The sequence below is a fragment of the Talpa occidentalis genome, unplaced genomic scaffold (assembly GCF_014898055.3).
Source record: "Talpa occidentalis isolate TD23 unplaced genomic scaffold, MPIMG_talOcc4v2.1 talOcc4.2, whole genome shotgun sequence".
Lineage (NCBI taxonomy): Eukaryota > Metazoa > Chordata > Mammalia > Eulipotyphla > Talpidae > Talpa > Talpa occidentalis.
In genome coordinates, this window is record NW_023602073.1 from 29,336,275 (window position 1) to 29,364,216 (window position 27,942).

Here is a 27,942-nt window from a genome sequence, read left to right on the forward strand (position 1 = left end):
CCTTCCCCCACTCACCCAACACACCAAGAATCTCCTGACTCATCACTGCTCCATCCCAGACCCCCCGGAGAATGGAAAGGACTTGGGGCACTCTGCCTTGTCATGTATGATCAATAAACTATAGTGTACCCAGCAAAAAGAAAAGAAAATTTTAAAAGATGAAAGCTAAATTAAGGGACTCATGAAACTCCATCATGTGGACAAGATTCACATTATAGGGGTCTCAGAAGAAGAGAGGAAGAGAGAGGGGTAGAAAGAAAACCTCCTGACCTGGGAAAATATTAAGACATCTAGTACCAGGAAGGTGAGAGATTTCCAAAGAGTCCCATACCAAGACACAATATAGTGAAATTGTCAAAGATAAGACAATAAAAAATAATAAGCAAAAGAACAAAAATGACTTTTTATATACAAGGGAACTCCCAAACTATCAGCAATGCTGTCTGACCTGGGACTTTTGATTTGGGGAACTTTTTTAAAAATTTGGTTTCAATTTCCATGCTTGTGATTAGTTTATTTGACTCATCTGTTTATTCCTGATTAAATCTTGGTAAACTATATTGATCTAGAAAGGTGTCTAAGATCTATTGATCCGGAAAGGCTATCAATTTTTTGGCATATACTTGTTAATAGTGATCTCTTATAATCCTTTGTATTTCTGTGCTATCTGTGGTAATTTCTCCTCTTCCATTTTGCCTATTAATGTTTTTTCACGTCTTCTTTTTATACCAGCTAGAGGTTTTTCCTATTTTGTTTATCTCTAAAAGAACTAATTCCTGGTTTTGTTGATTTTTGTATAGTCTTTTTGATCTCTATTTAGTTTATGTCTGCTATTATTATTACAATTTCCTTCTTTCTAGTAATTTTGTGTCTTGCTTATTCATTTTTTGAAGATGCTTTCAGTGTTACTTTAAAGTTTGAATTTGGGATTTTTCTTCTTATTAATGTGGGTCTATATTGCAATTATCCTCCCTCTTCAAGCAGTTTTTGTTGCATCCTTTAGTTTCTAATAGCTCATTTGTCATTTTCATTACTCTCAAGGAATTTGTGATTTCTTTTTTAGTTCTGCTTTTATCCACTAGCTACTAAGCAGCATATCGCTTAGTCTCTGAGTATTTATAGTTTCTCCTTTTTAATGGTTGATTTCTAGCTTTATGGTCCTATGGTCCAAAAGAGTACCAGGTCCAAATCCCAACTTTGTCATTTTGTGAACCTTGATTTGTGTCCCTGTTTTGGTCTATTATTGAAAATGTATCAAAATGCACTTGAAAAAAAAGATGTGCACACAGCTCTCTTGGGGTGGAGTGTTCTGTAGATGTCCATTTAGCCTATTAAGTCAAGCTCTTCATTTAGAGCTATTGTTTGTTTTTTTTTTTTAAGATAGATTTATTCATTTACACAAGAACCAGGGTACGGGCCAGATGCACAAGAGGGTGAGAAGATTCACCAGAGGCAGAGCAGGGAACAGAACAGGCAGACTGATGAAATACACTGCTGAGGGGAGCAGCGGGTGAGACATGAGAGGTCTGCTGGCCATGTGGGATTCTTGCTGGCTGGCTGGGATGGAACCCATGCTGCAGAGGCTGCAGACAGCTTCACAGCGCTGGACTCAACTGCCTGCACCACCAGGGGAGACCCAAGGCTATTGTTCTTGATCTGACTGTAGTTCCTGATATTTCATGATTATCATTTGTGTGTAGACTTGTCTTCTTGCCTTTAAGTTTGTGCTTAACATTGTTGGTAAAATGGTTTCCTGTAAGCAGTCAAAGGTTGTAGTTTGTTACGAAATCCATTCAATCAACTTGTGCCTTTTATTTTATTTTATTTTTAGATGCTGGAAGCCCACTTCAGCAGAATGTTGTGTCAGGGGTCCTAGAAAGGAGAGGACTGTGTTGGCGAAATCTTGGGGGGCTGAGGGGAAGTAGAGATGAGGCAGACCCAGACACTCTTATATTGATGCAAGTATCTCCTACTGAGGGTCTCAGTGGGTCTTTATTTATACCTTAAGGCGAGAGGTGAGATTACATCAGCATAAGCATTCAAGCAGAACAAAGACAATCATTACATATTTTCTCATGAACATATGGTCTCATATCAAAAGGGCATTTCTTTGGTTACTTTACGAAAAACATCAGGGACAATTAGTTTCCTAGGTACAGCTCATTTTCTAACATAATCAATTATTTAAGACAGCACAACATTTGGTAACAGTTAATCATTCTATTAAACTTTCCTAGTTTCAGAATGGGCGTGAAAATCCTTTTCTATATTCTATTACTGAAATCAACCTATCTCCTTAGCACTCGATTAACTTGGCTAATTTATCAATAACTTCAAAGTGGCCTAAAGCAACTCATCAAATCTATGTTAGCTCTACTGAAGTCTAGCTCTTACCGAACCTCCACACAGCTGCAAACTATTGACCATTTGCACACACCAGGAAATGTACTGCTGCCGCAACACGTACCCCTGGGTTAGGCTACGTTTCCAAGCACAGCTGGTTCAGGGCAGCTTGTTCTCCATAGTTCTCAGGGCCAAAACATTTCTTTCCTGGCTATACCTTTAGCATTTTTTACTTTCTCTAGTAATGATTCAAGCGTAAGAAGAATAGACCAATGAGCGTCTAGGTCTGAACTAGGTTTTCACAAGCCAGTTTATAAATAACTTACTTTTGCATTAACCAAGAACAAACAGAGAAGTATTAGCAGGCATTGCCATGGAGACTCCCTTATTCAGATCTTCTAGGAAGTGCAGGAACTCCCCTCTTCTTGGGAGTCTCCCCCAATGCCCAGACCTTGTCAAGAGACAGCATGGGTAGCGCCGCCTACCACATTTAGATTTATTCATTCATGCATACAAGAACTGGGGTATAGTCCAGATGCACAGGAGGGTGAGAGGATTCACCAGAGACAGAGCAGAGAGCAGAACAGGCAGATCTACTGAAATACACTGCTGAGGGGAGCAACAGGCTAGACAGGAGAGGTCTGCTCGCCATGTGGGATTCTCACTGGCTGGCCGGGATGGAACCCGTGCTGCTGAGGCTGTGGACAGCTTCACAGTGCTGAGCTCAACCACCTGCGCCACCAAAGGAGACCCAACTTGTGCCTTTTAAATGGTGAATTCTGGCTGCTTATTTAAGATGGTTATTTGATTAAGTGATTATTGTCAGTTTATTTTCATTTTTTGGGGTTTTTTTTTTTTTTTTTTTTTTTGGTTTGTCTTGTCTTTTTTGTTGGCCTCTTTCTTTTATGTTTTCTTTAGATTTCACTTCCATTGTCTTATATGTTACTTCTGTTGATTTTTGATTTTGGTCCTACTGAGGTTAGCTTATGGAGGATATTTGTGTGGCCCGTTGGTCTATCTGGTTTTAGTGTGTTCTGATGGGCCGCAGTGTTTCCCTCGTTTCCTCCTGTTACGTGCTTTAGGGATCCGGGACTTCTGTATTTGATGTTTTGTTTCTTTATTATCATCCCTTTTGCACTTCTTTCATATGCAAGTGGTATTAATAAATTGAGCTTTTTTTTCTTCCCACTGAAGATCCTTACTTGTCTGTCTTGAATGTTAATTTTGCAGGGTAAAGTATTCTAGGCTGGAAATCTTTATCTCTGAGTACTTGCAAAATACCTCTTATTCCCTTTTGGCTGTAATATTTCTGCTGAAATCCTCTGACAGTCTGATCGGTTACATGGTTTTACTCTTCGTGTTGTTAGTATTCTGTTCTCCTTAGTTTTCCAACAGGTTCGATATGTTTCTGGATGTGTGTTGGTCTTGTGTATTTTGTTTCATCGGAACATCCGTTTTCCAGACTAAGTGCTGCAGGGGGCCTTGCTCCCCCAGCTACATAAGACACTGGCAAGCAGATAAGGTAAAGGGCCTCACACCGTGGGGCTGAAGCTAAAGAGCCTCACACCTTGGGGCTGAAGATCTAACATCCTTTTATTTTTTGTTCTTGGTCATAAAAAGAGAAAAATATCTCAGAAAGTACATTAGGCAATAAATTATATGTAGCAGCATACTGTAAGTAAATGGCACGGAAAATTATGTGCTTAGAAATTAGTTATTAAACAATTTGGCCCACTTGACAATAGGAGACAATTTATTGTATATATCTGACAAGAAATCCAGCACAACTATTATAGTAAGTCCTTCTTTTGCTTTTTTAGAAGTTTTCCTTTTTTTTTAAGAAGTTTTTTAGGAAAGTTTTTAAATGAAGTTAACTGTGTTAAGAAGTTTCTAGGTAGAAAAAGTTCTGATAGCTGAGAAGCAGCTGGTCTCCGGCTGAAGGCCATATGAATAGAAGAGTCTTTTGATGCTTAGGCTTTAGCTGATAGGGATGCACTGGCGGCTATCCACTGTCTTAGGTAATTGTCTAGCTGAAATAATAAGTTTTAGTGTTAGGTTTGGTTTTTTATCTATTAACCTTGAAGGCTACTGTCTAGCTGAGACCCGTAGGAGCCAGTAGTCCATGGGAATAAAATACACTAATTGTTTCTGCTTTGCATATGATGATGTAATTTTTCTGCTTGCTAAAAATGAATAAATAAAGACCTGCTGAGTCTCTCGGCAGAAGATACTTGCACCTCATCCAGTGTCAGTGTCTCCTCACTGCCTCATTCCCTTTCCCTCAGCCCCTTTTGCTTCACCTAGGCCGTCTCCTCCTTTCAGGGACTCCTGACACGACTTTTTGCTGAAAGCTGGTCTCCGGCAGCTAAGAATCTTCTAAGCAATTATTTCTTTAAATAAATTTTCTACAACTTAGTCTTTCTCTTTTCTTTCTGGGACTCCCATTGTATGGATATTATTTCTCTTTAAGTAATCCCAAAGGGTTCCTACACTATTTTCATTTAAATTTTTTTCACTAGTTCTTTTATTTTCTCTGACTTGTGCTTTTTGAGTTCATTCATTTTCTCCATTACTTATGTTTCTCTGTTTTTGTTTTTTTTTTTAAAGATTTATTTATTTATTTATTTATTTATTTATTTATTTATACAAGCACTGGGTACAGTCAGAAGCGCGGGAGGGCAAGAAAATTCACCAGAGTCAGATCGGAGAGCGGAACAGGCAGACTGATGAAGTATACTGCTGAGGGGAGCAGCGGGCGGCAGAAGAGGTCTGTGCGCCATGTGGGACACTCAGCTGGTGGCCAGGGATTGAAGCGGTGCTGCAGAGGCTGCGGGCAGCTTTGCAATCCAGCACTCAACCACTGCGCCACCGGGGAGGCCCTGTTTCTCTGTTTTTGAAGCCCTGTATTTTTAATTTGGTGCTAATATTTTTGATCCACTGGTTCTAACTATAGTTATATTTCCTCAGTCTTTATTCTGTTCCTGTTTTACATCATCCATTTTATTTTATTTATTTTTAAGTTCGGTGGTGTAAGGGCAGGACAGGACACAGTGCAGGTTTTCTGATCCCATGCAGATCGGGTAAAGGAGGAGTCAGAGTCCTCAGTAGTTTTGCAGGTTTTTTATTTGGGGTTCACCAGGCATATGGCAGGCAGGGGTGCTGGCTGGGGGGCTGGGAGGCTGGCAGGCCTCCCAGCCCCCAGCAAGTCCTCACTCTATCTGGGCTCTCTAGCGTTCGTTCTGCTGCTTCTCGGCTTCGGCTGCGGCTGCTGCTGGTGCTGGTGCTGGTGCTGCTGGCGTCCCCCCGTGACGCCGCCCTTAAAAGCACAGTCTTAGCTCAGCTGAATCCCATCTACCTATGCCCACACCCTATTCCAGGTGCCCACCATCAGGCATGCATTCAGGACAAGGATCCATCATCTATCCTGATGGCGGAAGGGCAGAAAAGCCTGATATTTTCTTTACCCTACAGGTGGCTTTGTGAGAACTGTTTCCTTGAACTCCTCTTGGGGCAGGTGCCACGGCTCTGCTGGACTGAGGCTTCTCTCAGGGTTGTTTGCTCCATTAGTGATTTGTTCTTCTGTCTCTTCATTGTAGTGTTTATAGCAGGGACCAGGTTTAAACTGCAGACTGCCCCCCTTGTTCGGGTGACAGGAGAACTGTCACTGACAAGGAGTAATAGGGGGAAAGGACCCAGGGCAGGAGGCCTGAAGAATCAGCTCCAGTGAGAGTCAGGGACCCAAGCTTCCTCCTGTGCTGTAGGTACCAGAGTGGTGGGGAGGGGTCCACAGTGATCCCCTCCTCTAGGTCAACTCCTCACCCTAAATATCTTGAATAGCCTTATGCGAACCTTAACCTCTAGGCTGTATCTGAGAACTTAATTTAGCACTGGACACACACTGGGCTTTCCAGTACACAGCTGGGTTGCTTTCTGGGTTGCTTTCTCCTGGGGTTAATTGATATTAAATACCAGTTAGCAGATGTGTTTAGTTGTGCTTTGACCCTGTTTGTAGCAGGTGGGATGGGGTGTGGGTGTTGGGGCAAGGAAGGGTAGGAGTAGGTGAGTAGGGGGAGTAAGGAGATTGTGTGATGGCAGATGTTTAGAGTATCACACCCTCTCACTACAAATAACAGCCTCTTATAGGAGAGACTGGTGATCCCATCTGGCTCTTCCCCCCAGTTTGGGCTCCAGCTGTTCTATATTGGGAGCATCAGTGTCATCAGTCATCACTCTGCTCCCTTTCCCTGTGGTTCTCCAATAGTGCACCCACTGTCCTGAAGGCCAACTCTGTGCACCCCCACCAAAGTCCCCAGAGCTGGATGTTCAGAGTCCCCAGTGTGGTTAAGGCCCTCTAGAGGGTCTCTGTGGAGACCTGTTAAGCCCCTGTGGAGAGTCTGAACAGCAGCTGCCCCCCCGACCCCCGCATGAGTGGTATCCCCAGTATCACTGCACACACAGTTCAATTAAAGATCTCCCCATCCCATTCTGCTGGACTTCTGCACCTGTTGCATGGTGCAGATGTTGGTTTATCTTTCATGGGATATGATTTTGTTCTGCTGTAATTTAGAGTGAACATATGAAGGAGGGGAGTCCGGTATCTTCACTCTGATGCCAACTTGCCAGGCTCTTCTTATCAAATCCGTTACGACACATTCTGAGATAAGCTTGAGGTTTTTGTTTTTATTATATTAGTTTGGTGTATTACAGTAATTGAGTTGGATGTTAATGCAAGCGTGATTTACTGGAATAAATTCTACTTAGTTATTCTGCATTATTCTTTTTATATGTTGCTGGATTGGATTTGCTCTGTTTTGTTGAGTATTTTTTGAACCTACATCCAAAGAGATATTGGCCTGCAGTTTTCTTCTCTTGTGATAACTTGGTCTGTTCTGGTATCTGAATAATATTGGCGTCACATAATGAATTGGGTAGTGTTACCTCCTCTACTCTTTGGAAGTATTTGTAAAGAATTACTATTTATTCTTTAAACATTTGATCCAATTGGACATTTGGGCCAGAGTTTTATACATGGGTAGTTTTTTATAACAGATTCAATCCTTTAATTTATTATAGGTATGTTCAGATTGTCTACTTCATCTTGAACTACTTTAGTAGTTGATTTTTCTATGAATCTGCTTTTTATCTAAGTTCTGTAATTCTTGGCATATCCTTTATCATAGAGTTCTTTTAATTCTCTTTACTTGATCCTCTTAGTGTGTGTATTTGAAAATTTGTGAGTTTAATTGAACTTTCCAAAAAACACATTTAACTTAGTTTTTTTTTTTTTTAAAGATTTATTTATTTATTTATGCAAGCACTGGGTACAGTTAGAAGCGCGGGAGGGTGAGAGAATTCACCAGAGCCAGAGCGGGGAACAGAACAGGCACACTGACGAAATACACTGCTGAGGGGAGCAGCGGGCACGGCAGGAGAGGTCCACACACCATGTGGGACCCTCGTGGGTGGCTGGGGATCGAACCGGTGCTGCAGAGGCTGGGGGCAGCTTTGCAGCCCAGGGCTCAACCGCTGCTCCACCAGGGGAGGACCTAACTTAGTTATTTTAACATATTGTGTCTCTTTTCTCTATTTTATTCATTTCTGACCTATTTTATTTTTTCCTTCCTTTGCTTGTTATGGATTTAGCTTGCTCCTCTTTTTCCTTTGATTTAAAGTGGAAATTTTGGTCATTGATTAAAGAATTTTCATTATTAATGTAGTCACTTACAGCTATAAACTTCCCTCTAAGCCCTATTTTACATCCAATACATTTTGGCATGCTTTTTCTTCATTTCCATTATTCTCAAAGTATTTTCTACTTTCCCTTTTGATTCTTTTTGATCTTTTGGTTATGTAGAAGAGCATTTTCCACATATTTGTGAGTTTCTCACATTTCTTTTAGTTATTGAATTTCCTGCCCTGTGAGTGAACATATGTTATATCACTTATGTCCTTTTTAATTTATTAGGTTTGGAAGAATCATGTCAACAACATGGCAGAATAGAGAGGCTGGATCAACCTCTCTCCTAAAATTAACTTAAAAAAGGACTGATAATGAGCAATTTTGCAAAACCCAGGTGCACTGAACCAGCTATATGACACCAGCAATTCTCCAGGACACTCAAGAAGAAAATGGGGGCAAAAAATTTAGGCGTCCATTCACAACAGGCACCTGGCAGAACAGGGAAGCCCAGCCACCAAGTCAGCCGACATCTTAAAGGCCAAACTGGGTTCGGTTTGGAAAACCCAGTACCCCACTCTATATAGCTAGAACTGTCAGATACCCACAGGTGAGCAACCCAGGTCTCAGGAATGGTTGCCAGATCCACAGGAGTGGTCAGAACTTTATTTTAACCTTTTTTTTTTTTCTCCCCTGCGACTCAACTAAGGAGTAGTGGCCTTTTGGGAGGTGCAGCCCACTCAACCCTCTGGCACTACCTAGTGAAGAGGGTCAAAACACCAGCTACCAGCAATTGTGCACTGAGCCGCAATCTTGAAAGACCAGGCACCAGCCACATCACTCAACCAGCCCACGCTTTCAAGTGGAACAGGTGAAAAACAGAACTTCACAGTTGCCTTGCCCTGCACTAGGGAACACCAGCTGACCCCAGCTACACCAGGAAGTGCACCCGCCTGCAGACAGGCCCACAACTGAGACTCACAGTGGTGGGCCCTGCATGAGGGGCCTTTGGATACCCCAAGCAGTCTGATCTTAGGAAGCCACAGGATTCCCCTGCCCAGCTGCCACAGAGGCACAGACTGTGCGTAGATCTGCCCACACCAAGGTAAGAGTGCTGGGAAATTCTGCCTTCCAGCAGCAGCTGTGGGGTCACCAAATACTGTGGGAACCCCACCCGAACCCACCCAGATGCACCAGCAGGCCCGAAGCGTGTAGACCCGCCCAATGGCCACCAGAAAGGCCCAGTAGGTGGGAGCTGAAGGGCGAGCAGCAGGAGCATCAGCATCCACCTGCCACCCAGAGCAGCCCGAACTCCAGGCAGGTCCATATGCGCCCTGGTAAAAGCACACGGAGGTCATGTCAGCGGGCACCAGTGGCCACATGGCTCTACCCAAGAACAAACATGAAAGCAAAAAATGAGGAAAAAAAATATACAAGTGGTCAATCAAGCCCTCCTGAGAACAATACACCACAGAAAGAAGAAAATCAGCCTCTAGAACCTAACACACTGATTTGGAAGAATTTGTCTGCCTGACAGATAAAGATTTCAGAATCACCTTAATTTAAAAAATAAATAAATTTTTAAAAAAAGCAGAAAAGGAACAGAATGCTATGAAAAACATAATTCATGAACAGAAGAATGGGGTTGAATCTTTAAATAAGAAAGTGAAGGAACTGGAGGATGTTAAAAGATCAACAGAGGAGCTAAAAATTTCTGGGAAAAGTCATAAAAAAAGAACAGATGGAATGGAAGAATGAATTGTACTTTTGAACAGATATAAAACAAACCAAAAATGGAAAGAGAATGAAGAAACACTTCAAGAATTTTCTGAAACAATGAAAAAAATTATAGGAATCCCAGAAGGACACAAGAGAGATGAGGGGACTGAAAAACTACTCAAGGAAATAATGGAAGAGAACTTCCCAAACCTGAAGAAGGAAAGGAAAATAGACATATAGGAAGCTAGAAGAACCCAAACTACTGTAATGAAAAGGAAACTACAGCAAGACACATAATAGGAAAGCTTCCAAGAGTACAGACAAAGAAAAACTAATGAAGCTGATGAGGGAAAAACAACAGATAACCTATAAAGGAAAGCCAGCAAGGCTGATACCAGGCTTCTCTGAAGAAACACTGCAGGCAAGAGAGAATGGAGCAACGTATTAAAAAAAAAAAAACTGCAGGGTAACAGATGCCAGCCAAGAATACTTTATCCTAAAAATCTCTTTCCTTTATAAGGGAAAAATACAAACACAAATCTTAGAAATGCATTATTATTAAACCCCTACTCCAACAAATATTACAAGTGTTGTAGAAATAAGTTCTAGCCTTTTACCCAGGCAGAGGAAGAACAAGCGGTACTTCAGGAATGGTGAGGAGAGGAGAAGCTTTATGACTCATGCCTGAGGTCCCTGACCTGGGTAGCCCCTTGAGGTCTGAGCACTGGTTTAAAGACCAAGGGTTCCTTTTATACACAACTGTGTCCATATCTGTTACATTCATGACATTGTTTTTCAGCAGGCACAGCCATTTGTGGGGAAGTCCCCACACAAGGGGGCAAGGTAAAGGGGGTTAGCTGCAGGCATTGGGGGATGGCCTTGGAGAGAGAGACCAGCTAGTTGGCTGCCTGACCTTGTAGATAAGAGTGCTGAGGCCCTTGCCATGAATCTTGAAAGGGAAGGAGCTGTAAGTCAGCAAACTTGTTAATTATCCCTGCATTGGAATGTTCATTGCACCTGGGCTGGAAGTTCTTCTGGAATGTTCTTTATATTCATTTGCTCCATAATATATTTTTGCTTCACAAGAAGCCTTAAAATCTAAACCAACAGAGGAATGAACAGGAAGAACTGAACAAGGTAGTGAAGAAAATCATGAAACAATCACCAAATGGCAAAAATAGGCCTCCACACAATAGTAATCACCCTAAGTGTTAATGGATTAAACTCACCAATAAAAAGACACAGTAGCATACTGGATTAAGAAACAAAACCCAAACTTCTGCTGCCTCCAGGAAATACACTTATGCTCTAAAGATAAGCATAGATTGAAAGTAAAGGGTTGGAAAACAATTCTACAAACAAATGACCTCAAAAGAAGGCAGGGGTAGGGCCTCCCGGTGGCACAGCGGTTGAGCGCTGGGTTGCGAAGCTGCCCGCGGCCTCTGCGGCGCCGGTTCGATCCCCGGGTGCTCCCCGGCTACCGGAGGAGGGTCCCACATGGCGCGCAGACCTCTCCTGCCGCCCGCTGCTCCCCTCAGCAGTGTACTTCGGTCCTTCTGCCTGCTCTGCTCCCCGCTCTGGCTCTGGTGAATTCTCTCACCCTCCCGCGCTTCTGACTGTACCCAGTGCATGTATAAACAAAACAAACAAACAGACCAGCAAACAAATAAATAAAGCATGCCTCTATACAAAAAAAAAAAAAAAAAAAAAAAAGAAGGCAGGGGTAGTCATACTAATAGAGCAGATAAAACAGACTTCAAACTAAAAATGGTGGCAAGAGACACCAAAGGACACTGTATAATGATCAAGGGGACAATACACCAGAAAGACATAACACTCATCAGTATATACTCACCAAATGAGGGAGCACCAAAATACATTAGATATTTACTATGAGCTCTGAAAACATATGTGGTAGTGTTAGGGGGAAAAGGATGTCCTAAAACTAATTCCATACAGGCTTTGTGGACTCCACCCCCACCCCAGGCCAAAGCCAAAGACACTGGGAACTCCAAATCCCATCACCACCAAAGGGAAGGTGGCTGGGACCTGAGGGTGGGGTTAAGCCACCAGGTTTGGTACAAAACCAGACACGTGGGCTTTGGGGAATCCCCTTTTTGGCTCTCCACCAGCTCGCAGTGCTTGGCCAGATCTGAGAGTGCCTTTGGGTTTCCAGGTCGGCGGATAGGGTAGGATACATTAAAGACTTTATTTCCCTATTTTCTCCCTGAGTTGTACATTTCCTCAATTCCCTTTCCCTTGTAAATAAACCTTTTATTAACCTTTTGTGTGTGCCTGTAGTGGAGTATTAATAAGTCCTTTATAAGTGCGCGGGTGAGGACCCACAGCCAGGCAACCCATTTTATATCAGGGCTGCTCCATAACAGTTGGACTTCAATACTGCACTCTCACCAAGGGACAGAGCAACAAGACAGAAAATAAACAAGGGATACAATAGCCTAAAGGAAGATCTAGACCACATGGAACTATACACATCTATAGGACACTGCCCCCCACCTTCCCCCAAAAACTGAATACACATTTTTCTCAAATACAAATGGACCATTCTCCAGTGTCAACCACATACTGGGTCACAACAAACATCAACAAATACATGAAGACTGAAATCATACCAAGTCTCTCTCAGATGATAAAGGTATCAAATTAGAAATAAACTATGAAAAGAAAGCAAGGAAATAGTCCACTACATGGAGACTGAACAACATGCTACTGAGAGACCATTGGGTTAAAGAGGGAATCAAAGAAGAAATTTAAAAATACCATGAGGCAAATGACCAATATGACACACATTCCAGAATGTATGGATTCAGCAAAAGTGGTATTAAGAGGAAAGTATATAGCAATACAGGCCACATCAAGAGGCAAGAAATAATCCAAAGAAACAACCTAATCTCCATTTTGAGGAACTAGAGAAAGAACAACAACAACAAAAAAAACAAAAAAAAAACAAAAGTCAGTAGAAAAAATGAAATAATAAAAATTCATACAGAAATAAATGCAATAGAAATGAAAAAGACATTCCAAATCAATGAAACCAAAAGCTGGTTATTCAAAAAAAAATTAATGAAATAGACAAATCCCTAGCAAGATTCACAAAGAAAAAAGGAAGAAAATCCAAATAAGTAGGACTATGAATGAAAGAGGAGAAATTACAACAGACTCAGTAGAAATCTGGAGGATAATTAGAGCTAACTACAAACATATATATGCAAACAAGTTCAACAATCTAGATGAGTTGGACAAATTCTTAGAACTATACAATCACCCAAAGCTGAACAAAGAATAAACTAAAAAACCAATTACAAGCAGTGAAATTGAAGCAGTGATAAAAACCCTCCCAAAACACAAAAGCCCAGGATCAGATGGTTTCACAAACAACTTCTACAAAACATTCAAAGATGAGTGCAGTTTGAAGTTTCCTACCACATATGTTTTCAGAGCTGATACTACTTGTCTAATGTATTTTGGTGCTCCCTCATTTGGTGAGTATATACTGATGTGTGTTATGTCTTTCTGGTGTATTGTCCCCTTGATCATTATATAGTGCCCTTTGTTGTCTCTTGCCATCTTTTTAGTTGTCCTACAAAAAATCAGGAAGAAGGAGAACTACCAAATTCTACAAAACATTACATTAATACCAAAACCAAACAAAGACAGCACAAAAATAGAAAAATACAGACCAAACTGCCTAATGACCACAGATATAAAAATCCTCAACAAAATCTTAGCAAACTGAATTCAACAATGCTTCAAAAGGATTATATGTCACAACCAGAGACACAAGGATGGTTCAACATCCAAAAATCAATTAATGTAATTAATCCACCACATCAGCGAAAAGTAAATAGAAACCATATGATCATATCAATAGATGCTGAGAAAGCATTTGATAAAGTCCAACATCCATTTTTGATGAAGGCCCTCAAAAAAACTTGGGTTAAAGGGTAGGGGCTTCCTGGGGGTGCAAGAACTATGAAGCAATCCGCAGCCTCTGCAGCATGAGTTGGATCCCCAGCCAGCCAGGGAGCAACCCACATGGCACAGCAGACCACTCTGCTGCTCCCCTCAGCACTGTATTTCAGTCTGCCTATTCTGTTCCCCACTCCTTGGTGAATCCTCTCTCTCTCTCTCTCTCTCTCTCTCTCTCTCTCTCTCTCACACACACACACACACACACACACACATGCACACCACTACCACCACCACCACCACCACCACCACCTGCCGCACCTCTGGCCCGTGCCCCTTACATGCATAAATAAATAAATAAATAAATATAAAAAGCTGTGCCTCCCTGGTGGCACAGGGCATTAGGACTCAACCTATGGATCTTGCCACAGCCACTGCAGCACGAGTTCGATCCCCAGCCAGGGAGCTACCCACATGGCGCAGCAGACCTCTCTTGACTTGTCCACTGCTCCCTTCAGCAGTCTATTTCAGTCCATCTGTCTGTTCTGTTCTCCACTCTGTCACTGGTGAATCCTCTCACCCCCCACCCCCAACTCTGGCCTACCCCAGTTCTTGTATGTATAGATAAATAAATCTTAAAAAAAAGGACAGATCTTAAAATAATAAAAAGCCATATGTGACAAACCCACAGCTAACATCATTCTCAATGGTGAAAAATTGAAAGCCTTCCCATTAAGATCTGGAATGAGACAAGGATGTCCACTCTCACTACTGTTTTTTATTATAGCACTGGAAGTCCTAGCTAGGGAAATTAGACAAGACAAAGACATAAAAGCCCAAATAGGGAAAGAAAAAATAAAACTATCACTATATGCAGATGATATGATAATGTAGAGAGAGATTCCTAAAAATTCCACATAAAAACTAATTAAAACAAACCAGTTTAGTGAACTAGCAGATTACAAAATCAACACGCAAAAATCGGTAGCCTTCCTACATGCAATCAATCAACCAATCTCAAGAGGAAGAAGTTAAGAAAATCATCTCATCTACAATTGTACCCCAATATATAAATAAATACTGAGGAAAAAACCTAACAAAAGAGGTAAAGACCTTTAGAAGGAAAACTACAAAACTCTTTTAAAAGAAATAGGAGAAGACATCAAAATGGCCATCCTATCAAAAGCAATTTACAGATTCAATGCAATTCCAATAAAAATCTCAATGACATTCTTCAAAGAAATGGAACAAATATTCATGAAATTCATATGGAACCACACAGACACAAAAAAAAACTCCAAATAGCAAAAGCTCTCCTGACTAGAAGGGAGGAGAGTAGAGGCATTACACTCCTAGACTCCAAACTATACTACAAACTGTTATAATAAAAACAGAATAGTACTGAAACAAAAACAGACACACAGACCAATGGAATGGAATTGAAAGCCCAGAAATAAAACCACACTAATCTATGACAAAGGGACAAAGACTATACACTGGAATAGGGAAAGTCTCTTCAATAAATGGTGCTGGGAAAACTGAACTGCTACATGCAAAAGAATGAAACTAGACTACTCTCTCACACCATACAAAAATATCAACTCAAAATGGATGAGACTTGAATGTAAGACCTGCAACCATAAAGCTATATGGAAGAAACATTGGCAAAACACTCTGTGACTTCAGAAACATCTTTAAGGACTAGTCTCAGGAAGCAAGGGAAACAAGGAGAAGAGAAACAACAGGGACTAGATCAAACAACAAATTACTGCACAGCAGAAGAGACACTAACTCAAATGAAGAGACATCCTATTTAATGGGAGAAAATATTTGCACATCATACAACTGATAAGAGACTTACAGAAAATATATACAAAAAGCTTATACAACTGGACAAAAACAAAGTTAAAAACCCAGTCAAAAAAAGGGCATAAGAGCTAAAAAAATACTTCTCTAAAGAGGAAATGCAAATGGCCAACAGGCATAAAGAAAAATGTTCAACATCACTTGTCATCAGGGAAATTCAAATCAAAACTACAATGAGATACTACATCACACCTGTGAGAAAAGCCCATATTTAAAAAAAAAAAAAAAAAAACCTTGGAAACAACAAATGCTGATGAAGATATGGAGAAAAAGGTATCTTCTTACATTGCTGGCAGAAAGCTGTGTGGAGGTTCCTCAAATTATTAAAAATGGAGCTACCACATGACCCAGCAATTTCACTCCTAGGATTCTACCCCAAAGACACAAAAGTACTAACTCAAAAGGAAACCTGCACCCCTATGTTTATTGTAGCATTATTTATAATAGCTAAGATATAAAAACTACCCAAATGCCCCCAAACAGAGGAATGGATCAAAAAGTTATGGTATATTTATACAATGGAATACTAAACTATCAAACAAAATAATCTCATGCCATTTGTGGCAACATGGATGGAGCTAGAAGGGATTTGCTAAGCAAAATAAGTTAGAAGGAAAAAGAGAAATATCATTTGGTTTCACTTATATGTGGAATATAGAGACCTCAATAAAGGGTCAGGAAAAAGACAAAACTTGTAAGCTGACCATAGGTCTAAGGTATCAGCAGAGGAGGTTTGAGGGAGGGGGTCAAAACAGAAAAAGCAAGAACAAAGGGACTGTGACAATGGATCACAGTGGTGGAAAAACTATGGGGACTACGCCTGAGAGGAAAAATCAAATACTGTACAAAAATTAATGGTGTAAGAAAATAAATAAATATTTAATAATTTTTTTTTTTTAAAGTTCAAGGAGTCAATCTCAGATAGACCACCAGCCTCTGTAGATTCTTGCATTGGGGAGGGCGCCCTGGCCAGCTAGTTGGTATGTTAAGCACTGAAGTCCTTCTGGCCCCAGTCTTATGTCCAGATTCCAATGATTCTGCCCTGCTGGAAGACCTGGTTCACCTGCCACCTATGGGGTTCTGGGAACTGCTCCCCTGACCCTTAACCCCTAGGTCAATATTGAAGATCAAAAAGTTGACTTGGGTACAGGATCACCAGGCCTTTAATTTCAGAGTCAGGAGTACAGGGAGCGAGGCCTGAGGGATCCAGAGGGCTTTTCTTTGGCACAGGAAGGGGACGAAGAGAGAGGACACCAGGTTCTGGCTCCCAGGCATGGAAAGGAGGGAAGGAACCACCTTCGGGGCTCCAAAGGGTGGGTGGTCTCATCCTCAGCAGGAGGGTCCTCCCTGGGCTTCTTGAGTATAGAAGCCCAGGTATATAGACACCTGGGTGTATAGACACCTGCCCTGGAGCATGGGGAGTGGAGACACATTCCCCTTTAGGGAGAAGTGAGTCAGCAGTCAAGGCTCCTTCTCTTGGCTGATCCCCTTGTGGCCACCTCAGACTCCAGGCTCCTCCCACCCCTGCCCTCTGTGCTCCAGAACATGGAGTCCAAGGCCTGGGCCACTCCTCCTGATGCAAGGGCTCCTGGTACCTGGACAGTGTCCAGGGGCTGAGGGCTGTGAGCTGAGATGGACTCAGACTGGGCTGTGAGGTCCCAGCACAGGGAGGGGGCTCTGGAATCTGGGCTGCCCCACCAGGTGGCACAGGCCTTGTGCTCTCCTTCTCTGGGCTCCCTGATTCTTCTTGTCACCCCAGCATAAGGGCGCTTTGTTCTGGAAGAGGGGGCCCCTATAATACCCCCTTTATCTTCTTTTCTCTTTCTTCCCTGTGTGTTTGAATCATACCATATGTCTCTGCATGGAGAAGGCCTTACACTTAAGCACAGTTTCCCAGGTAATCACAGAGTGACCGCTGTGAGGTTACACCCAACTGACAAGAGAAACTCTCCCAGCCCCAGCCAGGGCCCCTGGGCTTCTCCCCACACAGACCATCCCTCCCACCCAAGTCCCCTAAGCTGGCCCTTCCCTGCCCCCATGCTCTGGCTCTTCCCCCCTCCCCTCCCGTTGGCCTCCCTCCCCTATATCCTCCTCTCCTCACTCCTCCAGGAGCCTCCCCTCTTCCTAGCCCATGACACTGCAGCTCTCTCCCCTGCCCCTCTTCCAGCCCATCCTGGGGATGGAGAGTTTAGTGTTGATTCCCTGGGGAAGGAGCCTTCGTCCCTGGAGTCAGCAGCTGGAACAAGTGACAGGGACTCTGGGTCAAGGTCTCTTCCCAGGAGACTGAGGGCACCTGGTATGTTTGTGGGGCCCACCCTGGTCTTTATCTAGCTGTTATGGCCTGGGAATCTGCTCCTGCCTGAACCAAAGTCTGTGGTGATTAGTTGACAGGGACCATCACGTCAGCATGTGTTAGGAAACGATTCAGACACTGAACCTGACTCTGGATGGGGCTCCCCCTTGTGTGCACAGTTCTGTCCCTCTGGGAGCTCCAGGAGAATCCGGGGAGACCTAAGGGTGTTCTCGCCCGCCGTCCTCAGCCCCGTGGCCACACGGGGGCGCTGCGGCGCTGTCCCGGTCTGGCAGCCAGGGGAGAGGCTGGGTGTGTGCGACTCAGGCTGGGAGGGTGAGCTGGGGCTGAGCATCACTGGGGGGAGGGGGTGAGATGCCCTGTGAGCAGCCCTGGCACCAGGCTGGGGTGGGGGCAGTGGAAGAGAGGAGAGGAGGCTCTGGAGCTGCCCGGTGTCTGAGGCGCCGTCTTCTGTCCCCACCTTCTGTCCCCACAGCCTCTTTCTGCAGCCCCTTGACAATACCACCCTGGAGACTGCAAAGCAGATGCTTTTCCCTTCCACTCCCTGTGCTTTTCCTGAGGGCTATGTTTTAATGTTTTTATTTTAAAATAATTTAATTTATGTAAAAATTGGTACAGGTTCCTATATATCTCACAGTCCGTTTCTCTGTTAACATGGATATCCCCGTCTTATCTGTACAGCTAATGGAGCAACAGTCACATGTTATGAATAATCCCCATACCTGATTTGGGTGTCAGTATTTCTTTTGACCTTTCCAGGCTCCCATCCTGATGTCACATTTAGTCCCAGTGGTGTCTCCTGAGGCTCCTCTGGCTGAGTCAGTCTCTCAGGCTCTCCTTGGTTTTGATGGTGTTGACATTTAGGGGAGCACTGCTCAGGTGTGTTGTAGAAGGGCCCTCGAGTTGAGGTATGTTGACTGGGGCGATGGGGTTGTGGAAGAGATCACACACATGAAGGGTCCTTCTCAGCACAATGCCCTGGAGAATCACCTGCACCTGATAGTTACTGATGATGTCACCTTCCCCACCTAGCTGAGGTTGGGTCTCCACTTCTTCCCTGGGAAGATCTTTCTTTCCTGTGTCCCTTTCCACACAGTAGTCGTTGGAAGGAGTCATCATGTGGAGCCCGCACTTAAGGGGTGCTCTGCTATAAACATTTGTGTGCAGGTTTTGTGTAAATAAAAGTTTTCAAGTGAATTGGGTGAATAACCAGGAGAGCGATCAGCAGGTTTTAGGGTAAATCTGTGTTTCACTTAATAAGAAATTGAAAATGCCAAATCTCTTCCATAGTGACTGTACTATTTTTCATTTCTCCTGGCATTGAATGGCGGTCCCTGTTGCTCCCCATCTTGCTCAGCACGGTGTCCCCCCTTATCTGAGGTTTCACTTTCTAAGCCTTCATTTTCCTGCAATTAACCTAGATGCAAAGTTTTTTCATAAGAAGATATTTAGAGAGAGATCACATCCACACGTTTATTACAGTACATTGTTGTGATTTTGATTGTCTTGTTTTAATATGTTATTGTTATTAATCACACTGTGTTTAATTAATTTTTTAAATTTTAATTTTATTTTTATATTCCCCATAAAATTACAACCCCCTTATTTTGACCCCCAAGCCCTCCTTTCCCCGCCCCCCACCCCCCATAGAGTGTCTTGGTTCATAGTTGTTTGTTGATTTTGATTTTTTCTTTCTTATAGTTATTCTTTTTCCTGGTCCCTTATTTAAGTTTTCTAGATTCCTGCTATGAGTGAGACCATCCGGTATTTTTCTTTTTCTTTCTGGCTTATTTCGCTGAGCATGATCCCTTCCAGTTCCATCCATCCATGTTGCTGCAAATTGCACGTGTTTATCTTTTTTGAATGCTGCGCAATATTCCATGGTGTATATGGACCACATCTTCTTGATCCAGTCATCTATTTTTGGGCATTTGGGTTGTTTCCATAGCTTAGCTATTGTAAACAGTGCTGCTATAAACATAGGGGTGCAGGTGCTCTTTGGAATTGATGTTTCTGTGTCCTTTGGGTAAATACCTAGGAGTGGAATTGCTGCATCATATGGAAGCTCTATGTTTAGTAGGTCAAGAAATCTCCACACAGCTCTCCATAGTGGTTGGACCAGTTCACACTCCCACCAACACACTGTTTAATTTATAAAGTAAACATATCATATGTATGTAAGTGCAGAGAAATCTTCATGTTTACAGGACTCCATACTATAGGTGGTCCAGGCATCCTCTGGGAGTCTTGGAATACATCCCACGTGGATAAAGGGGGCTGCTGTACTAGTATTTGGATTAGGCCAAATTATAGGTGTGTATTGCGTGTCCTAGGTGCTTTGACTTGCACTTGCATTTGTGTATGTTTTTCAACATACTGTGTATCTATCTGTTCATAGGCCTAGTTGCCATCAATCTAGTTTCCTTGGAAACTGCTCAGCATTTTGCTCAACTTTTAAAAAGTTGTTTGTTCCTTGTTGAATTTTAAGGGTTCCATGCATATTCTAAAACATGTATTATATCAGAGTTGTGTCTTGCAAATATTTTCTCCTGGCCTGTGGCCCAAGCTCTTTTATAGACCTAACACTCACATCAATGCATAGACTTTTCTGGGAAGAGAAATGAGGAGTTGCTGACTGCAGTGGGTTCAGAGTAGAGGAAACTTGGTTGACCAGAGGATGATGTGACTTATGTATTTGTGTATGTTCTAGAGTACTAATGAAGCCTCTGTGTGTGCATAAATAACAAATATCAGTTATTATCAAAATCATTTATTAGCAAAAATAAGTCACATTGCAATCCCTGACACTATGAAACAGTTGGCAGATCAGCCTCAGTCACGTGTTCTCAGGTTCTGACCCTCTGCTCTAGGACCCGCCATTTTGTCACTGAACTATTTTGCCTTAGAATTTCCACCTGGCAAAGGGCTGGATGGGTGGACACACCTTCCTACAGAAAATATTAAAAATGCAATGTGAAATGCCAAAAGCATCAGAATTTACAATATAGTAATAAATGGTCACACCCAGAAGAGAAGGGGGAGACCCTGCGTGGGCTCCACAGAGAGCAGCGTCCTGAGGAGGGAGGAAGGGCTGTGAGGGCCCTGCCCAGAGCAGACAGGGAGCCCAGCCCTTCAGCTCTGCGCTGAGCCTGAGCACCACCCGCCCTCCCTCTCAAAATTTAGGAAGACCTGATTTATTCTGGCTATGATGTGTGTGTGTGTGTGTGTGTGTGTGTGTACACACAGTGTGTGTTTGTGTGTGTGTGTGTGTATATATATATATATATATAATGTATGTGCAGCTTAGGATGTGTGTGTGTGTGTGCATGTGTGTGTATATATATATATATATAATGTGTGTTCACCATAAAAATACAAAATGGGACAAAGCATATTCAGACCAGGAAGTAGTAAAAAAACACTGTCAGCTGTTGTTAACAATGAGAAACAGAAAAACACTGAAATGAGGCCACAAGTTTGGTGATGACCAGTCATTGTCAACCTTCCACAGGCAGGTTCTGCACCTGAGACTAGAGGTGAAGGGCAGCACAAGAGGGAGTAGGTGGGGAGGGAGCAGGGACATGAACAGAGACCACCCTGTCCAGTATGAAGAGCTGTGGGGTCCTGGCCAGGGAAGCTCAGGAAAGCAGGGAGCATCTCCTCAGACCTGAGAGAGAATCTGGAGACAAAGTAAACCCAGTTTCTGATGACATAGAGCACATATAAGTCACTTCTACTACAATCCAAAGTACCGTGTCCCAAGGAAACTACTTTGTATGAGGGGAGTTAGACCTATGTTTTTTTTGGGGGGGGAGGGCACTACTATCTTTACTTGAAGGGATGAATGACAAACACTATCATTATTTAGGTTTGGTTAATCTGTACACACTTTCTAGAAAATGAATGTGAGTCTGTCCCTTTAAGAAAATCAACTGACAGTTGACAAATGACAGGAATTAATTGCCTTAATAAAGTGCAAGCTCCAAGTAAAAACTAGATACTGGAAAATTGTGTCCCATTGCTCTAAAATTGACAACTTCCAGTAGCCACTTACTTTTCTTTTTTCTTTCTTTCTTTTTTTTTTAATAGAGGCATGTTTTCTTTCTTTCTTTCTTGCTTTCTTTGTTTGTTTATACAAGCACTGGGTACAGTCAGAAGTGCGCAGGAGGGTGAGAGAATTCAGCAGAGCCAGAGTGGGGAGCAGAGCAGGCAGAAGGACCTAAGTACCCTGCTGAGGGGAGCAGTGGGCGGCAGGAGAGGTCTGCGCGCCATGTGGGACCCTCCTCCGGTGTCCGGGGAGCAGCCGGGGATCGAACCGGCACCGCAGAGGCCGCGGGCAGCTTCGCAACCCAGCGCTCAACCGCTGCGCCACCGGGGAGGACCGCCACTTACTTTTCTTTTCAGATCTTTGGTACGTAAAACATACATGATTTTCAAAACTTAATTGTAGAATAATTGACATAAAGGTCATATAAACTAGTAAAACTGCATCACTTTTTAAAAGCATGTATTAGTTCAACATTAATAATCAAGAGAGGTCTAGGGAATTAATGTAACAGAATAGAAAATAATCAATGATGTTTCGCCCTTCATTTTGCAAATAACATTTGAAAAACCACCGCTACACCAGTGGTTCAATTTATTGTTGAAGTGAAACAAATTTGAATATTCACAATTACCTGAAGGGTACTTAAAATGCTATTCTCACATATTTCAGAGAGACTGTATAGTTTTTCATTGACCAACCAAAACAAAAAGTAAACACAGGAGAAAATATGACAATCCAACATGCTTCTAATGACACAGAGAAGAAAGACAATTGCAAAAATATAAGCTGTAAAAGATCCACTATTTACCGTGATTATTTACATAAATACCTCTATTTCTTTAAGACACTTTGTGAACATACAATGGGTTATTAATACTGTTCTAAATTAAATAAAAATATCTTTAAATTGGTTTTATTCCTAGTGTAGTAAATACTGAGAGCTACAACCTCCTAAAATTATGTTCAGGCTCTCGCTAATTTGTATAACTGTGCAGAGATCCTGAAAGCAAAATGCTTGAAAATCTGATCCAGTCCCCTGGCCTGGCCTCAGGGTCATGGTGTGACAAAGGCCTTGAAGCAGGAGAGGAGGGGGCAGCAAAGTCCCAGGTATCAGGTGTGGTTCTCAGGGTCTCAGCACCCAGGGCTGTGTCTGGGGCAGGGAAGGTTACTGTTGGATATTCCCCATCTCCCCACAGTTTCTCTTCTCTCTCACAAGCTGCCTTGGGTCCTCATTCCTGGATAGGGTGACTCACCCCAGTTCTCCCTCCCCATTGCCTGGAGGGTCCAGAGCAGCCAATCAGCATCACCCTGGCTCCAAGTTACAAGTCTCCACTGACCCGCCAAGATTCAAATGCTCAGCCACCTCTGGGACACAGGTGATGCCCCCAACTCTCCTGCTGCTGCTCTCCTGGGCTCTGGCGCTGACAGAGACCTGGGCAGGTGAGTGCGGGCTCGGGAGGAAAAAGGTCAGTGTGGAGGGGGAAGTAGAGGAACCCCGGGCGGGGGTGCAGGACCCCGGGAAAGTCGCGTCCCCGCCATCGCTGGCCTTTTTGTGCCCCGTCACCCCACCTTGTCCTGACCCCTTTCTGTCCCTCCCAGCCTCCCGCCTGCTTTTGTCCCCTGAGTCTCGGCCCTTCTTGTCCCGCCACCCCTTAAAATCTCAGGACCCCCCTCGCCCCCTCCCCTCCCGCTCAGTCTCCCCAGCCCGGGTCTCCCTCCCGCCCCAGGCTCCCACTCCCTGAGGTATTTCCACACCGCGATGTCCCGGCCCGGCCCCGGGGAGCCCCGCTTCATCGCCGTGGGCTACGTGGACGACACGCAGTTCGGGCGGTTCGACAGCGACTCCCCCGGGGGGAGGGTGAAGCCGCGGGCGCCCTGGATGGCGCAGGAGGGGCCGGGGTACTGGGCGCGGCAGACTAGGAAGGCGAAGGGCGCCGCACAGACGTTCCGAGCGAACCTGGGCAGCGCGCTCCGCTACTACAACCAGAGCGCGGCAGGTGAGCGGGGCGGGCCCGGGGCGCTCACGACCCCACCCCGCGGGCGGGCGGGGACCCCAGACCCCGGGCCCGAGCGTCCCCCGAGGCAGGGGGACTCGCCGGACCCTCGACCCGGGACGAGCCCCGGGACGTTCCCCGCGGGGTTCCCGCGTCAGTTTCGGTTTATTCCGGGGGGGGGGGCGGGCGGGGTGACCGCGGGGTGACGCGGGGTGACGGGCGGGGACAGGCTCTCACACCCTCCAGGGGATGTCTGGCTGCGACGTGGGGCCCGACGGGCGCCTCCTCCGCGGGTACAGTCAGGTCGCCTACGACGGCGCCGATTACATGGCCCTGAGCGGGGACCTGCGCTCCTGGACCGCGGCGGACACAGCAGCGCAGATCACCCGGCGCAAGTGGGAGGAGGAAGGAGAGGCGGAGCGCGTCAGGCACTACCTGGAGGGCAGGTGCGTGGAGGGGCTGCGCAGAGACTTGGAGCGCGGGAAGGAGACGCTGCAGCGCTCAGGTGAGAGGGGCCGCGACGTCTCCCCACCCACCTCAGGCCGGCACCGCGGGGAGGGTGGAGTCAGGGTCACAGCAGCGCCCCCTCTCTGGTCAGGGGAGGAGGAGCCCCTGGGTTTCCTGACTCCCCAGAGGACCCCACCTTTCCTCAGAACAGTTAAGGAATCCAGTGTCTCCTGAGCATGAGGGGAGACCAGCCCTGGAATCTCCCTTCACTAGATCCTTTTCACCAGCCGCCCTCTTGGGAACCATCAGTGTCTCTCTCAGGGTCTTGTTACTGGTCGGAGGACATTTTTCTTTTCTTTTCTTTTTTTAAGATTTATTTATTTATACATACAAGAACTGGGGTACAGGCCAGAGGTGTGGAGGACAACGGGATTCACCAGAGACAGAGCAGGGAATCTGACTCCTGCTTTTCTGAGTGACTAGGTCTGTCCCCAAACGTCTGTGCTCTCCTCCTTAGAGAACTGCCTCCTCCTATCCAGAGCTGTCGCCCTAATTCTAGATCTAAGGAATAAGAGATTATCCCAGACCAGGCTTTCTAGATTTTGTGCTTCCTCTTCTAACCCCACTGCCCTGTCCATTCTGAGGCTGGTCATAGGAGTTTTTTTCAGGTCCATGAGGGGAAAAACCAAAGTGTGTAAGTTCTCACCCTTCTCCTCAGAGGCCCCAAAGACACAGGTGACCCACCACCCCACCTCTGACCATGAGGTCACCTTGAGGTGCTGGGCCCTGGGCTTCTACCCTGCGGACATCACCCTGACCTGGCAGCGAGATGGGGAGGACCTGACTCAGGACACGGTGCTGGTGGAGACCAGGCCTGGGGGGGACAGAAACTTCCAGAAGTGGGCGGCTGTGGTGGTGCCTTCTGGAGAGGAGCAGAGATACACGTGCCATGTGCAGCATGAGGAGCTGCTGGAGACCCGAGTCCTGACTTGGGGTAAGGAGGGGGGTGGGCACAGAGCTTCTCAGGAGCATCAGGAGCCCCTCTGGAGACCTTTAGAGCATCAGATGGAGGCCTGGGGCTCAGGGTCTCACTTTCCCTTCCCCTCCAGAGCCCCCTCTTCAGTCCTCCATCCCCACTGTGGGCATCGTTGCTGGCCTGGTTGTCCTTGGAGCTGTGCTCACTGGAGCTGCGGTGGCTGCAGCTGTGATGTGGAGGAAGAAGCGCTCAGGTGGGGAAAGGAGTGGGGCATCTTGTCTACTAGGGACTTTCAGGCCACAGATAGAACTTGCCCTGCCTGGTAAGGGGAAGTACCACCCACACACTTGTGTTTCCCAGTCTGGAGCTTATTGTTAACCCTCTTTTGTAAAGCATTTTTGAAAATGAATCACAAGTTGTTCACCTTGATAATTCTGGTGATGGGGCCCTGATTCCAGCAAATGGCACAGGGGAAGGTCTCTGCTAAGGGCAAACCCCAGGATGCAGTTGGTCCAGTCCCCTCTCATCTCCTCTCTTCATCTATCCTGGTCTTGCCCTAAGTGTCCAGTCACTTTTCTGGAAACTTCCCTGTGGCCCAGGACTAGGAGATGCCTTTAGGATTTAATGGCCTGATTCCTCCCTGGTCTCAATATAATGTTTCTTCCCTCAGGTGGACAAGGAGGAAGCTACACTCAGGCTGCAGGTAAGTGTGGATCAGGGGTTTGGTCCCTGAGCCCCTGGAGACAGTGTAAATGGAGCCCATGTGGAGTCACCCCCATCAGTCCCTCCTGTGTGCTCATCTCTCATGGCTCTGACCAGGTTCTGTTTTGTTCTCCCCCAGGTGGCCACAGTTCCCAGGGCTTTGATGTGTCTCTCATAGCTGCTAAAGGTGAGACCCTGGGGGCCTGAGGTAGGAGGAGCTGGGGGGAGGAGCTGGGGCAGAGAGGATGCCACCAGGTTATGGGGAAGCTTTGAGAGGGACATTCTGAGGATGCAGTGGACTATGGAGAATGTCAACATTTATGTGTTTCTTGAAATTTTTTATGATCCTTTTCCTACACAGTGTGAGCAGCTGCCTTGTGGGGACTGAGTGATGCAGGATGTCTTCTCATCCCCACTTTGTAACTTCAAGATATGCCGGTTTCTTTTGCTGCAAAAGGCATCAGAATGTGTCTCTGTTCTTATGAGATAATGTGAGGAGGTGGGGAGACTGGCCCAGCCCTGCCCACCAGACCCCTCCCCACACTGACCTGTGTCTCTCCTTGATGATTTTCCTGTTCCAGCAAAGGCAGCTTAGTCTGCATCTACCCCTGTCTTTGTGTTTTCCTCAAGAACAGTAACTACTTCCTTCTGGAAATAATAATTGAGTTCTGAAATTACTTTCTGTGAACTTGTCTGATGGGTTTGAGGGCTAATAAAAATGATTCCTGAAATTTGAGATGAAATAAATGGGAACCTTTCACAATCACGTGTTTGCTGTGCTGAGTCTGCAGGTGGGGACAGGAGAGGCTGTGAGGAGCTGAGGGGGATGAGGCCTGTGTCCAGTCAGTGCTCAGTGCATTGTGGGCTTTGACGTGGTCACTCCTCAGGGGTCATCTCTCTGCTCCTTTGTCCTTGTCCTTCAGGAGCACCTGTCCCAGCAGGGCCTGTGATCACAGGGACTCAGACCCCACCTGGCCTTGTGCTCATGTCTGGGCAGGGAGTGCTTGTGTGGCCCGGTCAGCCCAGGCTCAGCTTAGGGTCTAGCCTTCTGCCCTCAAATTTCTCTCTATTTCTATTTTGATTCTTTGGTTTTTATTTTGCTTTATGCCTGTTCATTTTCATGTTTAGAGACCAGGCCTCATGTGCTGTTAGTCCCTGTCTCTGATAGCAGCAAGAGGCACCTGTCGTCCCCACAAGGCCCAGGGGGGCCCCTGCACATAGAAGTCTGATAAATTTCCAGACTCATCTACTTTTTGGCCTCATTTTAGGAATGTTTTCTACATTATTAGTTCCATCTTTTCCAACTCTTTTTGAAAGAACAAAATCTTGGTATTACTAGAGAGGAGGATTTGATAATATCCTGATGGATTTAGAGAAGTTCCTAATAGATTTATGTTTTTCCCTACAATATCTCCCTGTAACCCTGCCCTTAAATGTAGTAACCCCAGTGCTGGTGCTAATCGAGACCCATGGGTTGATGGAGTCAGTTACCTTCATAGTTGACTGAAAAATAGGACTCATAAGCTTAGGAACCCAGGCCTCCCTGGTGGCCCAGGGGTTAAGTCTCAGTGCTATCACCTCTGCACTCCCAGTTCAATCCCTAGCCAGGGAAATAACCCACATATGGCCCAGCAGAGGTCTCCTATTTCTCCTGCTGCTCCCCTTAGCAGTGTATTTCAGTAAATCCGCCTGTTCTGCTCCCCACTCTGTCTCTGGTTTATCCTTTCACCACACCCACCCCCACACTTCTGACCTATACCCAAGTTCTACGCAAAAATAAATCTTAACAAGAACAAAAAACCCCTAGGAACCTCTTTTCAAAAGAACTATGTAATGTGCCCATTAGTAAAAACACTGTCTCTAGAACAGGAGGTGCTCTACACTGATGACACAACTGATTACTGTTGCACAAGATGTGTGACTGTTTAT

General features: G+C 44.9%; 1 protein-coding gene across 3 annotated transcripts; it reads left to right on the forward strand.

The window, feature by feature from the left end:
- The first annotated feature begins 278 nt into the window (after window positions 1–278).
- On the forward strand, window positions 279–26,768 carry LOC119251974 (patr class I histocompatibility antigen, B-1 alpha chain-like). 3 transcript variants are annotated; one of them, XM_054698463.1, is made up of 9 exons: window positions 279–304; window positions 23,111–23,334; window positions 23,622–23,891; window positions 24,118–24,393; window positions 25,054–25,329; window positions 25,445–25,564; window positions 25,982–26,014; window positions 26,153–26,200; window positions 26,375–26,768. In XM_054698463.1, the coding sequence occupies exons 2-9, from the start codon at window positions 23,274–23,276 to the stop codon at window positions 26,377–26,379; spliced, it is 1,089 nt and encodes a 362-aa protein (XP_054554438.1). In that variant the 5' UTR covers window positions 279–304; window positions 23,111–23,273; the 3' UTR covers window positions 26,380–26,768. The 3 variants fall into 3 exon arrangements, with proteins under 3 accessions (XP_054554438.1, XP_054554439.1, XP_054554437.1); XM_054698464.1 differs by lacking the exon at window positions 279–304 and adding an exon at window positions 22,238–22,257; XM_054698462.1 differs by lacking the exons at window positions 279–304; window positions 25,445–25,564 and having other exon boundaries at window positions 23,226–23,334.
- The last annotated feature ends 1,174 nt before the right edge of the window (window positions 26,769–27,942 follow it).